The sequence below is a fragment of the Daucus carota genome, chromosome 2 (assembly GCF_001625215.2).
Source record: "Daucus carota subsp. sativus chromosome 2, DH1 v3.0, whole genome shotgun sequence".
NCBI lineage: Eukaryota > Viridiplantae > Streptophyta > Magnoliopsida > Apiales > Apiaceae > Daucus > Daucus carota.
In genome coordinates, this window is record NC_030382.2 from 58,984,838 (window position 1) to 59,004,980 (window position 20,143).

At 33.8% G+C, this 20,143-nt stretch overlaps 4 protein-coding genes across 5 annotated transcripts; 2 read left to right on the forward strand and 2 right to left on the reverse strand.

Annotated features, from left to right (window-relative positions):
- The first annotated feature begins 3,114 nt into the window (after positions 1 to 3,114).
- Positions 3,115 to 4,913, forward strand: LOC108209177 (uncharacterized). Of its 2 annotated transcripts, none has more exons than XM_017379958.2 (4): positions 3,115 to 3,456; positions 3,542 to 3,805; positions 4,170 to 4,329; positions 4,510 to 4,913. In XM_017379958.2, exons 1-4 carry the CDS (start codon positions 3,193 to 3,195, stop codon positions 4,686 to 4,688), a joined length of 867 nt encoding a protein of 288 aa, XP_017235447.1. In that variant the 5' UTR covers positions 3,115 to 3,192; the 3' UTR covers positions 4,689 to 4,913. The 2 variants fall into 2 exon arrangements, with proteins under 2 accessions (XP_017235447.1, XP_017235448.1); XM_017379959.2 differs by having other exon boundaries at positions 3,134 to 3,456; positions 4,505 to 4,858.
- A 1,654-nt stretch (positions 4,914 to 6,567) lies between these two features.
- Positions 6,568 to 8,568, reverse strand: LOC108205774 (probable WRKY transcription factor 30). Its single transcript, XM_017375839.2, has 3 exons — positions 8,035 to 8,568; positions 7,831 to 7,959; positions 6,568 to 7,506 (listed from the first exon to the last, which is right to left on the reverse strand). Exons 1-3 carry the CDS (start codon positions 8,331 to 8,333, stop codon positions 6,879 to 6,881), a joined length of 1,056 nt encoding a protein of 351 aa, XP_017231328.1. The 5' UTR covers positions 8,334 to 8,568; the 3' UTR covers positions 6,568 to 6,878.
- A 1,437-nt stretch (positions 8,569 to 10,005) lies between these two features.
- On the reverse strand, positions 10,006 to 14,120 carry LOC108210047 (rhodanese-like domain-containing protein 4, chloroplastic). The gene is made up of 8 exons (XM_017381294.2): positions 13,457 to 14,120; positions 12,681 to 12,783; positions 12,501 to 12,575; positions 11,378 to 11,452; positions 11,204 to 11,278; positions 10,808 to 10,888; positions 10,397 to 10,675; positions 10,006 to 10,208 (listed from the first exon to the last, which is right to left on the reverse strand). The coding sequence occupies exons 1-8, from the start codon at positions 14,047 to 14,049 to the stop codon at positions 10,161 to 10,163; spliced, it is 1,329 nt and encodes a 442-aa protein (XP_017236783.1). The 5' UTR covers positions 14,050 to 14,120; the 3' UTR covers positions 10,006 to 10,160.
- Positions 14,121 to 16,243: 2,123 nt separating this feature from the next.
- LOC108210223 (protein WHAT'S THIS FACTOR 1 homolog, chloroplastic) lies at positions 16,244 to 18,402 on the forward strand. Its single transcript, XM_017381521.2, has one exon. The coding sequence runs from the start codon at positions 16,491 to 16,493 to the stop codon at positions 18,033 to 18,035; it is 1,545 nt and encodes a 514-aa protein (XP_017237010.1). The 5' UTR covers positions 16,244 to 16,490; the 3' UTR covers positions 18,036 to 18,402.
- Positions 18,403 to 20,143: the final 1,741 nt, after the last annotated feature.

Genomic DNA, 20,143 nt, shown 5'->3' on the forward strand with positions numbered 1-20,143 from the left:
CAGGGGGTGCCTGAAATAATTGTAGTGCACAAAATATTAGTCCCTGCTCATACAAATGTAAAAAAAATTGCACTAAAGAAGGAGTTTACCTCTATGTTGTCCCACACAACCTGAGACCTGTGCACAGACTGTAATGTCAACAAACTCCCGTCTAAAGGTCCGGGACCAGAACGACCGACATCCATCTGCGAAATTAAATTACAAATATTTGTTATTAAATTTGAAATTGTTTCATTAAATCCAATATTCGAAATAATTTTCATTTTAATTGTAATAATATAACATTGTGCTTTTAATTTTAATTGTAATTATGTCTAACTAATTTTACAAATATGATTTTTTTATTTTATATTATATTTTATATTATATTTTATATTATATTTTATATTACTTAATTTTAAATTCGAAATATTTACCTCTAACTATTTTTAGAAATCTGATTTTTTTTATTTATTGGAATAATATAACATTGTATAATTTAAATTAAAATTAGCACTACCACTACTTAATTTAAACTACTAATCTAAACTAAAATTAGCACTACCACTACTAATCAACAACAATCATCACCAACTACTAATCTATTTAATTTAATGGTGTCAAGTTTACTTTTAAATTCGATTTAATTTAATTTCATTAAATTCAATAAAAGCTAAAATTAAATTGATTATATTTAATCTACTCTTAACGTAAATAATACAATAATCATCACCAACTACTAATCTAAACTAAAATTATCACTACCACTACTAATCAACAACAATCATCACCAACTACTAATCTAAACTAAAATTATCACTAACATAAGCTACTACCAAATACCAACTAACAAAACCCATTATAAATTATCAAACAAATTACTAATCAAGTCTAATTTTTAATTCATTCAAAATATGAGATCTACACTAATTTTCCCAATTTTATAATTCGAAAATATTGTACTATATTTAGGATTTTTTTTATGCAATATTTGTTATTATATTCGAAAATTATTTTAATTAAATCAAAAAATCATAAAAATTCATAATAATTCATAATAATTCATAAAAATTCATAATAATTCGAAAATTAGGATTTTTTTATGCAATATTTTTTTAATTCCAAAATTCGAAATAATTCCAATTTTTAATTCCAAAATTCGAAATAATTCCAATTAAATTCGAAAATGTGAGATTGCTTATTTATTTTCTATTTTTTAACGTAAAACACCCAAATTTAATCTACTAACCTAATTTCTAAATTTAATCTACTAACCTAATTTCTAAAATTAACATAATCTACTAACAAATACCAACTAACAACATTCATTATAAATCATCATACAAAATTACTAATCAAGCAACTAAGAACAATCATTATAAAATTTATAAAAATACATGCATGCAATTTGATGAGATTGAGAATGGTGAAAAAACCTTGAAAATGGGTGAAATTGATTAATTGATCCGGTGAAAGTGGCAAAGCAAGCACCCTTTTTCCGTTTTTCTCTGTCTCGGACCACCCTTTCTGCTATAAATTGAAGCTTGCAAAGTATATTTTTGGAGGAGTCGGCTGAAGAAATCGGCTGAAGAAGTGAAGAAGAAGGAGGCTGGGGCTGTTTTTGTGATGTGGCCGGACACGTGGCCGCCCCTCAATGGGCCGGACACGTCACAGACGTGTAGTAGTGTTCGCCCGAGCCAGGGGCGAACAGTACTGTTCTTGCTTGTGTTGTTCGCCCTCCCATGGGTTTAAAAAGAAAAAATTGTTTCCAAGTATGTTCGCCCGAGATGATATGAATTAGGGTGGTTAGTTTTGTGAAGTGAAAAAAAAGATGGTTAGTTTTGTAAAGAATGTGTTCGGGGTGGTCAGAAATTTGAAGGAGCCGACTCTGAAGGTAGAAACACAGCACTTTTATTGACATATTTCCAGAAACAGATTTATAGAGAGATATCAGCTAATTCTAACCTTCTGTATTACAAACTACAAAGATGTACCTAATAAACTAATTAATGTGGACAAAAAAAGAAATTCCCAGCAGTCTAAAGTTAACTATATTACAGAGAAAATTCTCCTATGTACTAAAGAAAACCCTTGACCAATATGCACAATGAGATATTATTGTCCACTTTCCGTTGTCACTTTTTGTGCAGACAATTTTATCCCTCCCAAAAAATGTAAGTTAGGATCGAGACGCAGATATGGCACTACTTGAAGAATTCAAGAATGTTCAGCGAAATATTATGATCAAAATCCACGGCGTCAAGTGAGAAATCGTAATCACCAATGGGGGGATTGGTGACTGAGTTTGGAGCTGATAGTATTTCAGTGAGATCTGACTCTGAAGTCTGCAGATTTTGAGCAATTTCGAAGTTATTCATGTGGTAGGGGGACAATGACAAATAACTGCATTCTGATGTTTCCGGTGTCATATACGATGAATAAGTGCTGCCCGTGCTTGGCGAAAAAGAAAAAAAAAATGTGCTGCCCGTGAAATTATTTTCCTTCGCTTCGAGATAATCTTTGCCCATGATTTTGTAGGAATGATTTGTATACATGTCAAATACAAAATTGATTAATTATCTTTTCTAACTAAAATTAATATCATTTTTCTATTTCCTAACTAAAAAACAATTTTTTATAAATAATATTGTACAGCATACCAACTATTTTTTTTTAACTAAAACACATTACCTTTTTCAGAATTCTAAGTAAAAAATTGATTTTTTAAAAATAACACATATAACATGCATATTAAAAGATAACCTTTTTATTATTAATCAAGTTAAAACATTTAAAAACTCAATCAGTATAATCAGTTTGTATTCAATTAAATATAAAATATAAACGATAAAATTACAAATATTATAAATGACTCGAGTTATAAGCTAGTACATGTAATGATCGGATGAGATTATTATAAATGAAGGAGAACAATCTAAATCCAATTGATTATTTCACTCTTATTTTTCAATAAATTCAAATCAATCTAATTTAATTAGGTTGAGATCAAATTGGGTGGAATCAAATATCCTCCTGTTCCCTTTGGATTGCACGTGACACGTGGCGGAAGCCCATTGGCCGCTTTATTATCTCTCCTCCCACATCGGCAACTCATCCACTGAAGCAGTGTGAGGTGAGGCCTAAATGTGAAGTAACAAAACATGGTACAAAATAACAATCATTTAGAAACCTCAATCCCAAAATTATTATGCTATGGAGGTCCTCAATGCAGTTGGATTAAGTTCAATATCTTCTGTGCTTTCAAGAAAACCCAAAAAGACCATTTCTTCTTCACTCAAATCACCAAATGTTGTCAACTATAACAAGAATATCACCAAAAACACTGTTAATCGTCTCCTCTGCAAACATTCATCTTCTCATCAAACCCCACTCCTAACTCACCCTATTTTTCACCACTTAAAATCTGCTTCTCTTCCTCTCTCTGCAATCACATTACCCTTCTTTCTAGAATCAAAGGCAAGATATTACAAGCAACCAATCCACAACAATTTCTTGATTCTTTTTCCTACCTGCAACAATTTGACTACTTTTGATGCAACAGGATGCTTTGGCTGCTGGAGGGGAGTTTGGATTGCTAGAAGGAAGATCATTTGCTTTGATTCACCCCATTGTGATGGGAGTTTTGTTTGCCTATACATTATATACTGGTTATTTGGGTTGGCAGTGGCGTCGAGTTCGAACTATTCAGAATGAGATTGGTGAGCTAAAAAAGGAAGTAAAGCCTGTTCCTGTTGCCCCTGATGGTACTCCACCACAGCCTCTTATACCTTCACCTATCGAATCCAAAATTCAGCAGCTCACTGAGGTGACCCTGCTCTTCATTTCTTATATAACTTTTACATATTCAGTCAACCGTGGCCGTGCACATTATTACAGTTTATCTTTTCTTTTTCTTTTTTTTTTTGTTGTCTTGTTTTGTATGTGCAAAATTGTACGTATATGATTGTTCTCAACCAGAACAATACTGACTATTCAATCATCAGCAAACATTAACAAGCATGTATTTAGGAGTGTATGCAGTATTCGTGAACTATTAATGAACAACGCTAATCAATAACTATGATTGTCAAAAGACTGTAATTCTCTGATGAGAGACCAATATAGTGTGGTAATCAATCTTGTAAGCTTCATCATCTAATATCTGAGCCATTTACTTTTACTAAAATTAGGAGCGGAAGGAATTAATCAAAGGATCATATAGAGACAAACACTTCAATGCTGGTTCAATTCTTCTTGCATTTGGGGTATTTGAGTCGATTGGTGGAGGATTGAACACCTGGTTGAGGACGGGAAAGCTATTTCCAGGGCCTCATCTTTTTGCAGGGGCAGGTAAATCATTCCTTCCATCTACTAGTTACACGCTACGCTCCATGTTACTCGTCTAGTAGTCACAGTTCATTTCAAGCTTTTTATATAAATCAAGATTTGTGCTTTGTTTAAATTGTTTTCTGTTTTGCACATTTGTACGTGTCACTCCTAATTTTGCTGGCATGTGCTTTCCTAGAACAGCGATTACAGTGCTGTGGGCAGCTGCCGCGGCTCTTGTACCTCCTATGCAAAAAGGAAATGAGACTGCCAGAAGTCTTCACATTGCACTAAATGCAGTCAATGTGCTGCTCTTTATATGGCAGATCCCAACAGGACTTGATATAGTTTTGAAAGTGTTCGAATTCACTAAATGGCCCTGATCCTTTGAGCTCTTTCTTCTTTGATAAATTAGCTTTCAGTGAATCGACAAAGTTATTACTTTTACATTCATTCTGTTGTTTTTCTATAGTGTGCATGGTATAATGACATAAGATTTGTCAGACAATGTCATACACACCGCTGCAAATTAAAAGATTAAGGTTGTTCTTTACTTTAATATGTTTCATACCTATAACATCAGAAAATCTATTGGCATTCTTCTTTCAGTATGTTGTTTAGTCCTTCACATGTGCATGGCCATCTTATTTATGGATTTTAATAGATTGTAATTGATTTTGATTTTATGTGTATTCTAGATGAAATGTCCCATATACAGAATATGCAGTATTTCTCTTGGGTTACGGTGAGATATCAAATTTCGTAAAATATAATACACAGAATGCCGTAGTCCAGGTACACCACCTACTTTGAGATTGTCGAGGAAGATATTACTTAGTTTTTCTCCAAATGGGATGGACCTGTTTCTGAAACATTCCAATTTCTTTACTGTATTAATTTGTTTGACAAGACCAGTAGAAATTTTTTATGTGTGGCTTATGATGTGTTTGTAAGTGCAAGGCATGTAGATCCTATCCATTAATATAAGTAGAGTTTGTAACTTTATCTCTATATTAAGAAAATGCATATTGATTTTTTCATAATTTTGTTTTATTTATTTATTTGTTTATTAACTCAGTTGCTTAGTTTGCAAATTGCAGTTTTAGTTTCAAATTGTATAAAATCTAAGTTTCAGACTTTAATAGTTGCTTCTGAATTTGATAAATTTTGTAGGAATGGAAGTTGCTTCAGAGTTTGATAAGATTTTGTAGGAATGATTTATATACATGTCTAATATATATTTGTATAGTTAATTATTTGGAAAGGGGGCAAGGAAATGTGTTGTTAACAAGTATTAGTATAACGGTTTTTCTATGGTGTGCCCACGGGCACATCATAAGCACTAACTCCTATGAGTTTGGTGCATTTTTATTGGTCACCTAATCATAAATAAAGATGGCCCCCCTGCATTTACATCAAGTCCATCAATCAAAATCCACCAAAACCATCAATTTTAGTGTATAATGTGTGCCCATGGACACACACTAGACAAACCCTTAGTATAAAATCCCCAAGCCAATAGAAGTTATGGGAGGAGCACACAACAGCCAATTCATGACACTTAAGTCCAGCTTTTCGTAGTCTTGTCATCTTTCCTGTATTTTTCTGGAAGGCCTTCATATATTAAATACATGATGATACTTCCCTCAATTATATTCATCTATTTTCGTGTTGTTAATGACAACCGATATAACTCTGGTACAAATAATAATCAAGCTTCTCAAAATAGTAGATATATTTCAGTATTTCATTCATGTTCATACTTTGCATGCAGCAATATAGGTGGTAACTATAACTTCAATAGTGCAGCTTTTTTGGCTTGTCACTCAAACTTTTTCATTTAATTTTGTGCGACTAAGTCAGAAAGACATTGTAGGTGTTTGGCGGGGCTTTTAAGCCCCGCTTCTGGACTTTTAAATTATAAGCACTTATTCGTACCGTTTGTGTAAAAAGTCGAGAAGCACTTATAAAAAGCTACGATTCCTAGCTTTTGTTTCATGACTTCAACTTTTTTCCCAAACACTTTAATCACTTATAAGTCTTAACTAACTTCTAACTTCTACTTCACTTTTTTATTTTAAGCAAGAAGCACTTATTTTAAGCTCGTCCAAACGGTCCCATTGTTTTATAAACATGACCATGTCAAATCATTACTTGTTCTTAGCTAAACCAAGTTAGAACTTACAGTCAAGATAAGGTGTCAGTAATTCTTATTCTGTACCCCGGGAAACGCACATAGAAACCATAGTTTGAGACTCTGAAGGTAGAAACACAGCACTTTTATTGACATATTTCCAGAAACAGATTTATAGAGTGATATCAGCTAATTCTAACCTTCTGTATTACAAACTACAAAGATGTACCTAATAAACTAATTAATGTGGACAAAAAAAAGAAATTCCCAGCAGTCTAAAGTTAACTATATTACAGAGAAAATTCTCCTATGTACTAAAGAAAACCCTTGACCGACATGCACAATGAGAGATTATTGTCCACTTTCCGTTGTCACTTTTGTGCAGACAATTTTATCCCTCCCAAAAAATGTAAGTTAGGATCGAGACGCCGATATGGCACTACTTGAAGAATTCAAGAATGTCCAGCGAAATATTATGATCAAAATCCACGGGGTCAAGTGAGAAATCGTAATCACCAATGGGGGAATTGGTGACTGAGTTTGGAGCTGATAGTATTTCAGTGAGATCTGACTCTGAAGTCTGCAGATTTTGAGCAATTCCGAAGTTATTCATGTGGTAGGGGGACAATGACAAATAACTGCATTCTGATGTTTCCGGTGTCATATATGATGAATAAGTGTTGCCCATGAAATTATTTTCCCCGGCATCGAGATAATCTTTGGTGTAGGACTCCTCTATAGCACAAGGGAAGGAGAAGGAAGGCAGTCTTTCCACTCCCATACTTATTCCCAGTTTAGTTTTGTGGCTTGTTCCGAAACTAATAATATTTTCGAACTCATGTTCCTGAGTTTGTTCCTCTGGTTTAGGTTCGTAGCTCCCTTTTTTCTGCCTTTTCTCATCTTTCCCAAATGATACTACTAATCCTGCACCTGACTCTGAACCTTGTTTGCAGGTATGACTTCCTTTATATGTTACTTGAACAAGTGATGAATCATCATCTGATTTTTGAACTTGCTTCGTAGCCAAACAGCCTTGCGAGTGACGATAGGTGCATCGATAATAAGCCCTTGAGAATGAAATTTGTAGAAAGTTGTCAGCGGAAAAGAAATATAAAATGATGATTACTCTGTAGATGCAAATGACAACAGTTTACAGATTGATTTGTTCTAGTGCTCAAAGGCAAGTTCAAGTGTCAATTGTGGAGGGACCATAAGAAAGATTTGAACTTAAACTCCTAAAGTATCCTATCAAAAGAAGCAAGTGGCCAGAGTTTTTGCACATGACTTTTGTTTGATTGTTATGATCAAATTTGTCAAGTAAACTAGTTGCATACGAAACAACATACAGTATGGAAAGTCAAAATAGTAGTATGGTTGAGTTTCTCTCACACCTTGGGAAAGTGGCTCCTAGAATATCCTTCTGCCCATATTTTCTCCAGCTGTGTCCATCAGCAAGAGGAACTTGAGCTCCTGTCCCCAGAGGAACCTCAACTTGTTCACTCCATTGTGGCAATGCCTTTCTGTAACATAACAAATACAAGGTGAGCCTCAAAAATCACCTACAGAACGTTGGATAAAAAGAATACGAAGCTGACCTCTTTCTGAAGACATTTTTGGAGGGTTCATCAGAGATGTCACTGGCAGGACTGGAATCACTAGTGAAAGAATGAGGAGAATTGATGATACTAATTACCGGAGAATGGTGTTCGAAGCCTAAAGCATTAGACTTCAAGATGGAAAGAGCTTTTTCATAAGATGAGAGTATGTCTGTCAATAGAGCATCACAGGTTTGCTTAGATTGTTGTGTTGTTTCAAGAAAGTGTTGCTTGAGCTGGTTAGCCAGCTCCCGCCCCTGTTTCAGCTCTGTATTGATGTGAGCCCGACCCTTTTCCATACTGTTCAGGGAGATTCTTGATTTATCTTTTGAATTTTAAAGGGAGTTGGAAAAGAGAGAGAGAGAGAGAGGAAAAGAGTGGAATGTGGCAAGGGAAGTGTAATGGTAATGACTAATCAAGGTGGGAGGAAAGAAATGAAGAGTTTGTATACTATATAGGAAATGTTCAAGAGGGAAAAAGGTTGTGAAGTTGGGTGATGAAAATGAACTTTAATTTGTCCTTTGCTTTGGTCATGGAATCAAACACTAGAATATCTATAATTATTTTATAGGAGTATTCCAGAATTCAAATGCTGACTCTTTCAAACTATATAGTAATTGCTTTTATTTTAAAGGACATGCAATTAAGGTCTATTCAACTCGGGAAAAAAATAAAGTGGGTCTGTTATAGCCTTTATTATAAAATATTTTTTTCATTCATAAAATTAAAATATATTCAAATCGAATTTTAAAAATATCAAAATTTTGAGATAAAATTTGATGATAGTTAATCATGATTTTATAATATATTTAAAAATATGATGATATATTATTGAGATTATTTAAAATCTATTTAAATATGTTGATATTCAAATACCAATGAATTGGTGGACATCATAAAATAATAAATTTTGTGATATTATTTAGTGTACTTTATACTTTTGAAATTTCACCATTATTAATGAAATTTCGAATTATTATGTTTAAATTCTAAAAACTCGACTTTTAGACATAATCCACATAAAATCAAAAATAAGATAGAATAATTATTACTAATCCATTAAAATCACAGTTGAATACTCACCAAATTACTTATCAATATTTGTATATAATTTTAAGTGGATAAATTTATTAAAATGACTGACATGCATCCATTTTCATCCAAATAAAAATTATTTTTGACTTGTAAAATATATAGAAACAATCTTAAAAAGAACTGATATGAAGATAAATGTGGCGGTTTGGCTAATTTTATTTTCTAAAAATAAAAAATTGTTTCTAAAAAAGGTATATACGATTTTAATTTTTCCCCCCGAAATAAGTCCTTATTTGTTGTTAGATAATGAACATAAAACATCGTCTAAAATTTATATCTAAAAAATTATAAAAATATATAATTTTTTAAAAATAAAGAGGTAATAATTGATAAAAGAAAGAAAACGAGTGAGCGGAGCAGAGAAGTTTCCAGGGAAATGTCAAGAATGAGGGAAAGAGAAAGTCAAGAACGAGGGGATATGAGTGAAGTTGCAGAGAAAGTTCAAAGCTGGTTCCGCGTTAATTAGAAAAAGAAGCACATGACGTGTTTCAGCTTTACGTCATTACACCTCATTTCTATCTTCAATTTGCTGCCGAAGATTTATGAAAAATGTTACCAAATATTTTATTCCAAACAAAATTTAGGAAGGAGGTGAGTTCTTTTACAAAAAAAATTATTCATGCACAACTTTACACATGACATAAAATTGTTAGTGGAAAAATCAAGTAATTGCAACAATTTTTGCTCTCAGATGTCATGATATTAAAGATACTACTAGGACGACTAAACATGTTTTCACAATAACTGAATATTCAGTCACGAAGACTAGTAATGTATGTATGTAGGCACGCTACACTGGTGGTAATGGACCATTTCCAAGCAACAAAAATGCTTCAATCCATCACTACATACATACTGTTGTAGTATTTCAGTTGATACTTAGAAAAAGATCTTAATTCTTCACTATCATTAAATGTAAAACAATTCAATGGCGCCATTATTTTCTCAGTAACCAAATATATTTTCCGAAATCAAGCTTAGTAGGACAAATACAGTCCAGTGTGATCCAGTGCTCCGCCCTTCCTACTGCTCTATGGCTGAGAAGGTCTAGGAGATGTTGGAGGCTTCAAATCCGGATACTGCACACACACAGATAATCAATCTTCATTACAATTTTCACAAACACAACCATATACATCTATTATAATAATAATAATAATAATAATAATAGAATATAAACACAACCATGCAGATATGACATATCGTTGATCTATAGGCTTTTCGTTGAAATCAACAACAGTTTTTTTAGAGCTTAAAGAAATTTTACGTATGGAAAAGGCGATAGTGGTCTCGAGGGATTAGGGACTGCTGCTGCTGCTGCAACTTCTGGAGCAGGGACTGTATCAACTTCAGGACTAGATACTGCATCTGCTTCTGCTTTGAGAGGTGCGGAGTTTGAATCCGCTATTGGAGTAGGAACTGAATCATCTTCTGGAGCTACTTCTGTTTTTGCTACACTGCTTTCAGTTATAGTAGCACTGGTCTCTGCTGGTGCAGGAAGAGAAGTGCTTATTGAAATTGATGGTAGGAAAGCCTTTCCGATTTGCTGATTCCGTCAGAAATAAAATAAAATTCAATGATATCGTCCTATGTATCAAGGAAATGAAATATACAATATCTCAACTGGAATTCATTTCTTTGAAGCCAAAATCATCAGATTTGCAAATAAGCACCGTACCTTTATATCATCGACAACCTCTTTAGGGGCCACTTGTTTGGTCAAGAACTCATCAAGTTGTAGAAAGGTTTGTTTTCGATCCTAACATGGAAACAATGGAAGCATGTTATTTACCCAAATGAAACAGGCAACAAAAAACTAAGCATCTTGAGCAGAAACCTTTAAGTGATGTAACTAATTGTCAGCAGATCAATCCAAGCTGTCATATTAGTTGATTTTAATATTCAAATCATATAATTAAAATATTACCTACATCTAGTACCTGACACCAAAATTACGTTTAGTACTGTATTGTTACCACCATTAAGAGAACTACGCAAAGCTTCAAAATTAGAGTGTATCCTCCAAACACTCAAGTGAAGAGATGATTACAGTTATATTGAGGAATACACTAACCTCTGCAAATAGGAGTTTCTTGCTCAGGAACTGAACAATGGCAGCTGAACCTAAGACTTGAAGCAGTGTTTCTACCTGAATTGGCATAAAACACACAGAAACAAAACAAAGAAAACATTATGTTCGACGGGAATGAAAAGGAACAAAAGACAATTTAAGGTACTTGAGCCCAACCTCTGTATATGCTAGTAAGCTTAGGCCAGTAGCTGCAGCTACACCAAGAGCAACAGAAACTGCATCTGATCCCTCCTGGATGTTAATATTCATCATTACTCCTAGGATAATCTTATAGTAAAAATACAGATAAAATGTTGAAGATATAAAGACCTCCTGGAATAGAAATCAAGTGTTCTTTATAGATACATGACTATATATTATAGGGTATATGTTCTATATGCTTCTTCTTCTATCATCCAATGTTAAAGAGCCTGGAGAATAAAAAGATACCTGATATACCTTAGCAAGAAGTATACTTTGTCAGTCATTATTTGTTCCTCTAAAGGATAAATTATCACATACTAAAGTGATGATGGCATTTTGAAAGGATTAAGAACCATTAGGATGTAGCCAATAGAGGATGTACATAAATAAAGATTAATTCTATTTTGGGCTTAAGGATTTTTACCGTTAGATTAACCAACATTTTATAGAAACAAAGTAGTACATCAATATCACATGGCACTATAAACCCATTCTTGTTGTCAGATGTTTGAGGACTTGCAGCAAAAAAGTTTTAAACGTAACAAGTGTTTAATATAAGATGCAACACTGGGAGCACGACCAGCCACAATTGTGAACATAAAATCAGAGGTTCTTTGCCTGGAAGCTAATATCATTGGAGCTGGTGTGTGTATAATCACATCTATCAGTTTAATTTCTTAACTTTGGTAGTGGAAGTTTTCATTATCGTTCTTAATTTGTTGTCATTCACTTTTAGCAAATTGATCAATTAGCCTTCTATTCAAACCACAAATCTAGCGTACTGGCATAAACTACTGCATAAACTTACAATGCCAACAAATTGCAACATTCTAGCCAACTAAACATTAGCAAAAGGATACATCCTATTCAGGGATAATTTGCTTGTTGCATCATTTTGTTAGACTAAAACTAGCTGTATTAGTGTAAGTATATGTTCTAGTACAACCAAAATTCTGGATTTACATATGTGAAGCACTTCGCCATAATTGTCTAAGATTGAGTGTTTCACTCTTCAGTTTATGACAGTATGACTAAATAGTATTTTCAAGAAATTATACAGTAGCTGCAATCTTTTATGCATAGGTGAGAAGCATACCCCAATTGCATCAGTCAAACTACTAAAATCAAAACTAAATCCTTTCTTTGGTTGAATCCAAGGAAGACCACTGCTCTGCAAACATTACAATTCACAATAAATTTGATATTTTTGGAAGCAGCAAACAAAAAGAGTATCACGGTGAAGATAAGAATAAAAGCGAAAAATAACGGTAACAACCATCCATCCTTTGGGTCCTTCTGCACCATCTTTAATCGCATAGGCAGCTTTAAATCCATTTGCTGTCACTAACTCTGCAACCAGTTCAGAGCTTCCATCGAACCTAAAATCCATCTCAGATATATTAATTTTGTTATTTTTGTTCTAAAAAACACACTTCGGGTGAAAAACAGTGCCTCTGTAATCATTATGAAATTGTCCCAGGGGAAGACAAAGAGAAGATCAGAATGATCCAGTGTTGAGGAGGTATACAGAAAACCGCTGCTGGTATTTAGGTTTAGATTGCATAATGAATAATGAAATGGTATTCCACCACTAATACGAGTGATTAAACTGTTCTGGGGCCACACATGTCAGAAGACACTGGTGCATCTTGTAAACATGATTTATTCGCTTATTCCAACTTATCAGCCGCAACCCAAAGGGGCTCTCAGCACATTTTCGATATCAGTTTTAGTCTCGCTGAAAGGAGAAATCTTAGTAAAATATCTTTTACTACCTGTGATTGGAGTTTATGCTTCAATACCTCAGGCACCAAAACCCTGACCTTAGGTGTCATCCCAAGATAGTCAAACCACAGGTGGTTGATATTTCAAATCTCAATATAGTCACAATTATTATGGCTTTGAGCTATAATCTCATAATGACATGTGAAATCCTTAAGCAACTAAGCAGTTAGCATAAATTCAAAGCATATCAGTGCATCTAATTAAGCTTTATCGAAAAGTAAAAAAAATAGTAAAATAAAGAAGAAGAAAAGGTAAGCATCATCTTACTTGTCTAATATAAACAATGTGGTACTTGCTGGTTCCTTGAACTTGAAAGCCAATCTCTTCAAGAAACCAGGCTTATCATCACCATTATACACAATTGGGACAGACTTCTTGCTCAAACTTTTAATATCCGGTGTCCCCACTAGTCTCAAGTCTGCTAATGCCCTTATATCAACCAATTGAGCGTTATCATCTTCGGCTAATTTTGCATATGCATTCTTTGCAGTCTCAATACCCCATGGCTTAGAATCACCAAAAAACTGTGACAAGATCAAGGGGACAGCTAATATGGCTGCTCCACCTGCAATCACAGCTGGATTCTCCACTAGAAAACTAGTGAGACCGTCAAGAATGCCCCCAACATCAGAATCAGATGGGCTGTTGCTTGTAGATTGTTGTAATGCCTCTTGATAAGTAAGAGCTCTAGCATATCCTGTGCTCAGTACAGATGATAAAAACACTAGCCCATTTTGTGTGGTTGAGTTGACAACATATGGTGATTTGAGTGAAGAAGAAATGGTTGTTGTGGTCTTTTTAGGTTTTCTTGAAAGCACAGAAGATATTGAACTTAATCCAACTGCATTGAGGGCCTCCATAGCATAATAATTTTGGGATTGAGGTTTCTAAATGATTGTTATTTTGTGCCATGTTTTCTTACTTCACATTTAGGCCTCACAGGCTCACACTGCTTCAGTGGATGAGTTGCCGATGTGGGAGGAGAGATGATAAAGCGCCCAATGGGTTTCCGCCACGTGTCATGTGTAATCCAAAGGGCGGGTGATCATCAAGGCGTCTGTGTAATAATGTCCACGTTTCTTGGTCAGTTTTTTCATCAGAGATGAGTGGCGGAGAAATTCAAGCGCTTGGGGTGCATCTATACAAAGCGGGAATCGGACTTAATCGGTGAATTTACAGAACAAGGATTACAAGGATTAATAAGACATTAATTGAATTGATCAGAATTAATCGGATTGATCGGTGATTAATCGGAGATTTAATCAGTTCGACGAGTTACGGAACATTGATTAATTAATCGTGATTAATCACTAACTTTTAGAACAGAGGTAATGCCCAATACTAATTCTTTTTCTTTTTTTAAAAAAATCTTTTGTGCCGCCAATAAATGAACCGGATATTTGATTCCACCCAGTTTGATCAATCCCATAAGAATGAAATAACTACTCAGATATAAATACCGATTTTTTAATTGCTATTGATATATTATTGAACTAAATTGGGTTGTGGTTTTGTCAAAATTACAAATTAATGATATAGACGATTTTTAGAGCAAAAGTTTGAAAAATATTTAAGAAAGCGAAAACCAAATATCTAGTAATATCATTTTCTCAGATAGTAGACATCTAAAATGAAATAAAGGAATTGCATATAAATATCCAGAAGATATTCAATTACTCAAACAAAACTCTTCTTTAAGGACTTTTACTTATTTATAATTTATTTAGTTTACATTATGAAATTTTTTTAAAATCATTTTTGTAGCTCTATGATTTATTTTAGTTTAAATAATTATTCATCAAGATATTTTTTTTTTATCACAAATACCGTAGCAAATTTGAACATTATATATTTGATATTTTTTACCTTTTATATTTAACATTACATGAAATTAATTTATTTAATTAATATTTGAAATTGAGCCAGCTATAAAATAATATTAAATACGGATTTTTAAATATGTGTCCACTAACAATCATGGGTGGTGGATTTGTGTTTGCTCTAATTTTATTTATGATAATGACCATGCATGCACAAATATTATCAACAATCATGATTTATAATATATTAAAAATAATTATAAATATTTATTTTAATTAAATATCAATCAGGGATGAGATCATACTTTTATTTTGATCCAACGAAATAAGTATGAGATTATTGTTTTAGATTAAACTAACTTTAGATATGTTTTTCATAAAGCAATATGAAATAAACATGATTTTTCACTTAAACTTTAATCGGACAATCTTATTAACAAATAATAATTTTGAAATGTATATTTTGTAATATATGATTGATAGGAAGGATGTCAAAAATATCCATTTTGTGATCATGTAATGCACATATTATTTTACAAATTTAGTATTTCCTATTCACATTTTATTAATCTAATTATTTTAGAAAATATAGTACACTTTTGAGAGGATTTATTATTATCGAAATAAATCATGCGGGATATTCACTTTTCATTTGATCAAATATACTAAAATTTTATTATTTGAAATAAATTATATTCCAGTTTCGTATTGTTACAAAATACTGGTAAAATGGATATTGAGATTCCAATAAATTATATATGAATTTTAATGAATTATAAATGATTTTGATTTTATGTGGACTCTAATAAAATATCAAATTTGATGAGTATTTAGAATTTAAGCAAAATGCTTAGGAATTTCATAAATTTTGGTGAGATTTTAAAATATAAAATACACTAAATAATCTCATAAATATTCATCATTTCATAAAATTCAAAAAAAAAATCTATCACAACAATTTGATTTTTATGAATCATAAATATTCCTAATTGAATATTATCAAAATTTTAAGTATAATTTAAAATCGTGATGAAATATCATCAACACCCCAAAAATTGTATCATAATCTAAATTCTAATTAAATACTTCTAAATTCTGATATATTTCTGAACTAAACATATATAAGTTCGTGAATCATGAATTAATTTTTTTTTTATAAAAAAATCCAAATATCTTACTAAAATATTTTTTTTCATAAAACACTTGAGTAGAGAGGCCCAATAAAATTAAAGAAGATAACAAATCACAAGTATCCGGCAGCAGAAAAGGGGTTTATCCATGTATAAACCCTGAAGAACAGAAGAGAAGTTGTCGCTGCTTCAACGCTACCCTTGTCCGTCGTCGTTGTATCCAATCCACCAGGTCTGCTATCTTCTTCAGTTGCATACTTACATACATGATATATGCATCTCCACCCACAATTTATTTTTTCTATCTGATGCTTGATTATTAATTTACTCTTATTATACTTATAATCCAACATGGAACCTAATTTGTTCAAGTTCTCTCCCAAAACATCACCAACTGTCACTGTTTTCCCTCTTTCTTTTTCATTCAATTCCTCCCTGCTTCAAACTTCAAAACGCGTCTCGGTTCTTGCAAAACTGCCACAGAAATCCACCTTTTTAGGTACACATTTGGTTCTGGACAATCATTTTATTCAATCTACAAAGCCCCATGTCCCGTTTTCCCCTATTAGAGCGATTGTCAAGAGGAGAAAAGAACTCCCTTTTGATAATGTTATCCAAAGAGATAAGAAGCTCAAATTAGTCCTCAAGATCCAGAAGATTTTAGCTAGTCAGCCAGACCGGGTAATGCCTCTTCGTGACTTGGGTAGGTTTAGGAGAGAATTGGGCCTTCAACGGAAAAGACGCTTTATTGCGTTGCTTAAAAAATTTCCAAGAGTTTTTGAGATCGAGGAAAAAGGGGTTTATTCTCTCAACTTCAAATTGACACCCGAGGCTGAGCAGCTTTACTTGGAGGAATTGAAAGTTAGAAATGAAATGGAGGGTTTGCTGGTTATTAAGTTAAGGAAATTGTTGATGATGTCCTTGGATAAAAGAATTTTGTTGGAGAAGATTGCCCACTTGAAAACTGATCTTGGCCTTCCTATGGAATTTCGAGACACCATTTGTCACCGATATCCACAATATTTTAGGGTTGTTCAGACTGGACGAGGCCCGGCCTTGGAGTTGACTCATTGGGATCCTGAACTTGCTGTCACTGCTGCTGAGCTTGAGGAAGAAGAAAAACGTGAAAGAGAGTCAACGGAGAAAGATTTGATTATTGACAGACCACCAAAGTTTAGTAGAATAAACTTACCAAAAGGCCTTAAGCTTTCTAAAGGGGAAATGAGAAGGATTCATCAGTTTAATGACATGCCTTTTATATCACCCTATTCCGACTTCTCTGCTTTGAGGCCTGGTACAGCAGAGAAAGAAAAGCATGCTTGTGCTGTTGTTCATGAGATGCTAAGTCTCACTGTAGAAAAGAGAACTCTGGTGGATCATCTTACTCATTTTAGAGAGGAGTTCAGGTTCTCCCAGCAGCTTAGAGGAATGCTGATAAGGCACCCCGATATGTTCTATGTGTCCCTGAAAGGGGATAGGGATTCTGTTTTCCTTAGGGATGCATATCGTGATTCTCATCTTGTTGAGAAAAATAAATTGCTGCTTATTAAAGAGAAGCTCCGTTCACTTGTTGCTGTTCCACGAGTCAGGGGGTATGTAAGATCTGATACTCGGGAGGATCAAGAAACTGACGTGGAAGAGGATGGAAGTGGTGTGGAAGATGGAGACTGGTCTGATATTGATGGTTTAATGAGTGGGGATGACGGTGAAGATGGGGATGATGATGATTGGAGTGAGGATGAAGATGATGATATACCACCAGATTTTGATGAAGATGATAAAACTTTGAAGCTTGGACCAAGAAAACAAGCTAAAGAGGGAGCTGCCTCAGCTAAGAATGAAGACAAGGCTCTTGCTCCCATGTTCCCTGATGGTCGTCCAAGAGAACGCTGGTAAATACAATAATATCATGCATAGTCTTAAGGACCAAATGGTCATGCTTCATCAGAAGGTCGTTCTCATTTCCATGTGGGCTGGATTACCTAAAGAATTTGTTATCCTTGGATCAAGAAAACATTTGGTTGTATTGGAGGTTTGGCATATTCTTGTAACTTAGTTCTTTTTTTTTTTTTTAGCCAAACATATGAAATGCTTCGATAATAGATTGTGTTTATAATAATTGTTGTTTTATTTGCTTTTGTTGCATCAGAGTGGAAGTTTCTGTACTCATGTATTAGATCACGATACCAGAAAACTGTGTAGATTCACATCTATTCACCACCTGAATTTATCAATGTATCATTAAGCACCAGTGATTATCCGACATGCCTTCAAAATTTCTTGGTATTATTGGCACATATGTATTACAACTTGTAGGGCCAACAATTCAATTATCTTACCCAGGCCTTTGATGGCAGGGCTTATCCCTCCACTTTGTTTATTCCACACTTGGATTTTATTACATTTACATGATTATATATGTTTTCTAATGCAATTTAATTCAGTTCTTATGTAAAAACCCTGTTACTATCACTGAATAAGTTTGAGTTTGTAATTGTAATCTACATACTTTATAGATCTCCAGTGGGAGGCTTTTGAGTGAGAATTGATATTTTCAAAAGTATGTGCAGCATCTTCTAATGCATAAGATACTAGCATATATTGTTTACTTCCGTGTAGGGGTGGAACCATATTGGAATATGAATATTACTTAGCTCTAGCAGGTATAGGATTGTTCTTTTAAAGTTTTCCTGTAGTAATAATAATAATGTGCCAACTGTTTATTTAATATTGTAACAAAATATCGAAAAAGGTATCATAGAGTCCCCCGCAACTGTTAGATGTGCTTCCGTTTGTTCTGGTGAAAGCAATGCAGTTAAATTTACAATGACTTCAACACAAGATTTAATTTTTTAACCATCTTTGATGCCACAACAAGTCAACAACTAATATCTTTTGTGAGGGGAAGATCATGTTAAATATGAAGTGTTTTTTTCCTTTATTTTTTTCCCTGTTCCGTGCTTTGTTGGCACTTGGCACAGAAGGCTAATATGCACAAGACTTGTTCCAAGTTAATTCTTACATTGAACTCTTTTGAGAACCTTTTTCTCTGTCTCTAGTGAATACAAGTTGAGCAGAAAAACAAAGAGATACTGCAAGCTTTTTCTTTGTGGAACTCTGTACTGGTCATCATTTTGTGTAAACCAAGTTGTTTGCCTAGTTTGGATGGATGTTTGTGGATCAGGTCTTAGTCATAGTGCCTTGTAGCACTGTCATAACGATAGAGTAAACCACCGAATAATGAATCAACCTTATATTGTTCAATTTGGCATATCATGTTCTTTTTAATGTTGCGCACTTTGCTCTGCATGTGATGTTGAAGCATTGACGAGCAAGTGTAGTTTGAGTTTTATACGTATAGTAGATAAACTCTTAAACAATATAAATTGGCTACCATATCAAGCATTGGAGGTGTCTTAGCCCTTGTTATGAGTGTGACCATAGCAAGGGTCCCACTAAATCTTGTGTCAACAGGGGATTCTTGAACTATAAATATGGCATTAGCCTCCTGCGACAGGGAAAGAATCAAGGTCACACGATAAATCCTCAAGCCACTGGTTGTTGACTCTCCCTCAACGGCTTCTGGTATGCTTTTCACAGAAGGCAGCCAGGAGCTATCGAGAGAGATTTAACAACCTGCGCCTTGTTTACATTGCTCACTCCCTGTCAGAAATTTCTATAACAGTATCAGGAGGTGTGAGCTATAACAGTATCAGAAATTTCTATAACAGTATCAGGAGGCTTCTTGGTAATTTTGTCTGTTTCTTTATTATTACTAACATGCCATTAGCATCATCTACAGATCTGCAGGTATTTTATCCGAGACAGTAACAGGATATCAGAAGTTTAATCCAGTTAGAAGATCACATTTAACCCGCAGGACTACAAGTCATATGTTGAGTTTGATGATTATCTGATTCTTTGTCTGATGATTTGATATGACTTTGATTCTTGCCGGATGATATGAATTTGGTTGTAATTTGAATCTTGTGAATCGTTGTCAA

Coding starts and splice junctions, on each gene's coding strand:
- LOC108209177 (XM_017379958.2), top strand. CDS start 3,193: ATGGAGGTCCTCAATGCAGTTGGATTAAGTTCAATATCTTCTGTGCTT. Junction 3,806..4,169: donor AAATTCAGCAGCTCACTGAG/GTGACCCTGCTC, acceptor TACTAAAATTAG/GAGCGGAAGGAATTAATCAA. Junction 4,330..4,509: donor TCATCTTTTTGCAGGGGCAG/GTAAATCATTCC, acceptor TTCCTAGAACAG/CGATTACAGTGCTGTGGGCA.
- LOC108205774 (XM_017375839.2), bottom strand. CDS start 8,333: ATGGAAAAGGGTCGGGCTCACATCAATACAGAGCTGAAACAGGGGCGG. Junction 7,960..8,034: donor AAAAATGTCTTCAGAAAGAG/GTCAGCTTCGTA, acceptor GTTATGTTACAG/AAAGGCATTGCCACAATGGA. Junction 7,507..7,830: donor CTAGGAGCCACTTTCCCAAG/GTGTGAGAGAAA, acceptor TTCATTCTCAAG/GGCTTATTATCGATGCACCT.
- LOC108210047 (XM_017381294.2), bottom strand. CDS start 14,049: ATGGAGGCCCTCAATGCAGTTGGATTAAGTTCAATATCTTCTGTGCTT. Junction 12,576..12,680: donor AAGGACCCAAAGGATGGATG/GTTGTTACCGTT, acceptor TAATGTTTGCAG/AGCAGTGGTCTTCCTTGGAT. Junction 10,676..10,807: donor AGGTTGTCGATGATATAAAG/GTACGGTGCTTA, acceptor TGACGGAATCAG/CAAATCGGAAAGGCTTTCCT.
- LOC108210223 (XM_017381521.2), top strand. CDS start 16,491: ATGGAACCTAATTTGTTCAAGTTCTCTCCCAAAACATCACCAACTGTC.